The sequence below is a fragment of the Loa loa genome (genome assembly GCF_000183805.2).
Source record: "Loa loa unplaced genomic scaffold supercont3.1952, whole genome shotgun sequence".
In the NCBI taxonomy this organism is placed as follows: domain Eukaryota; kingdom Metazoa; phylum Nematoda; class Chromadorea; order Rhabditida; family Onchocercidae; genus Loa; species Loa loa.
Window position 1 is genome coordinate 1 of NW_018110131.1, and position 1,592 is coordinate 1,592.

The 1,592-nt window shown below is 33.6% G+C and overlaps 1 protein-coding gene across 1 annotated transcript; it reads right to left on the minus strand.

Annotated features, from left to right (window-relative positions):
- Positions 1-57: 57 nt before the first annotated feature.
- Positions 58-1,370, minus strand: LOAG_15425 (hypothetical protein; the record flags this gene model as incomplete). Its single annotated transcript, XM_020448934.1, has 5 exons — positions 1,314-1,370; positions 933-1,117; positions 553-736; positions 330-454; positions 58-255 (listed from the first exon to the last, which is right to left on the minus strand). Exons 2-5 carry the CDS (start codon positions 1,104-1,106, stop codon positions 58-60), a joined length of 681 nt encoding a protein of 226 aa, XP_020300952.1. The 5' UTR covers positions 1,107-1,117; positions 1,314-1,370.
- Positions 1,371-1,592: the final 222 nt, after the last annotated feature.

The following is a 1,592-nucleotide window of genomic DNA, read 5'->3' on the forward strand; positions in this document are numbered from 1 at the left end:
AAAANAAAAAAGAACTACCCATGGATAACGCAGTTCCAACGATGAAAGGCTAAGGACTTAAAAAGAATCTTGCAAAAGTCTTTGCAAAAAATTCCTCGTTTTCATCAACTGGAAATAATGCTTGATGATAACATACCAATCAATTCGCAGTTCCAAAGCAGTGCATAAACCAGATTCTGGATCGGGAATACCTTCCAAGCGAATAATAGCATCGTTGAAAATTAACCGAAAACGAGAGATGACAGCATCAATGACCTAAATTTCATGCACACTGATATGACCAGATTGAGAAACGTAATCTACGAAGCTCACATGAAGAAAACTGTTACCTCAGCAAACTGTTCAATGCCTTTGTCCTCTGCTTCATTGGTGGCTTCCTCTTGACTCAGAAAACTCTGCGCTAGTTCCATAGATGTTGCTAATGATCCCATAACACTTCCAAACATAGACGCCACTGGAGATATGAAATAATTGTCCTACAGCTCAGTGAAATACAGATAAAATACTCTGAATGTCATGGAAGATGGAAAAAATTTAAGATAAATCTCTAACCTATATCTCCTGGTGGCTCATCAGCATAATGCTGAAGTTGAAGCGTAAGCTGCAACTGTTTTACTTCCAAATCAACAGATTTTACAAGGATATATTGCCAAGGAACTGTGATATTAACTTCGCCGATGTATCCTTCAACCACCGTAAATGGTATTTTCATTGATTCAAACGCTTCATTTAATCTCTGAAGAAACAATTTTTCAGCTGATTCATCCTTTCCATTTAAACATCAATATTGAGCAGGCTTAAAATGCATCATACTTGATCATACTTGACTTAAATGCTCTCTTATCAAAAATATTTCGCAGCTCTCTGTCACATGAATTGCCTATTTCCCTTCGACAACCAAAAACACCACTCTAAATCTTGAAAATTGATACCTGCACGTCCATGTCAACATCGCTAACAGATGCAATACCACCATAAAGAGTGGCTGATAACTGTTCCAAATTGATGCTAGATTTCAGAAAATCGCTTAAATATCTATGTATAAGAAAGCGACACAAACGCTTTTGTAAGACATCCGTGATATTTGATAAGCCCCATACAACCATACTGCTGCACCCTGCAAAAATAATATTGAGAAATATTGAGAACGTTTAATTCCAAATTATACAATTACCATAATTTCGGGCACATATGAAAAATTGAAACAAATGTTAAACTATTCAGGAAAATACCACTACAGAAAATCCAGACGCATCAACGAAGTCCGCGCATCATCTATAAATCTTGAAATGGAAATGAGTCGAAAGATTTACCAATTTTTAAGAAGTTTGTTCAGTTAACTCGACAGATGAATACAAATATTGCCTCCGACTACACTTCAAGAACTGATTAATCTCAGTTCCTGCTAACAGTGTAACGTACACTGCAAAATAAAAATTACAAGTACAATGAATAAGTGAAATGCATGCATATATATATACATGTATATATATATATACATATATATATATATACATATATATATATATATATATATATATATATATATATATATATATATATATATATATATATATATATGTATATATATA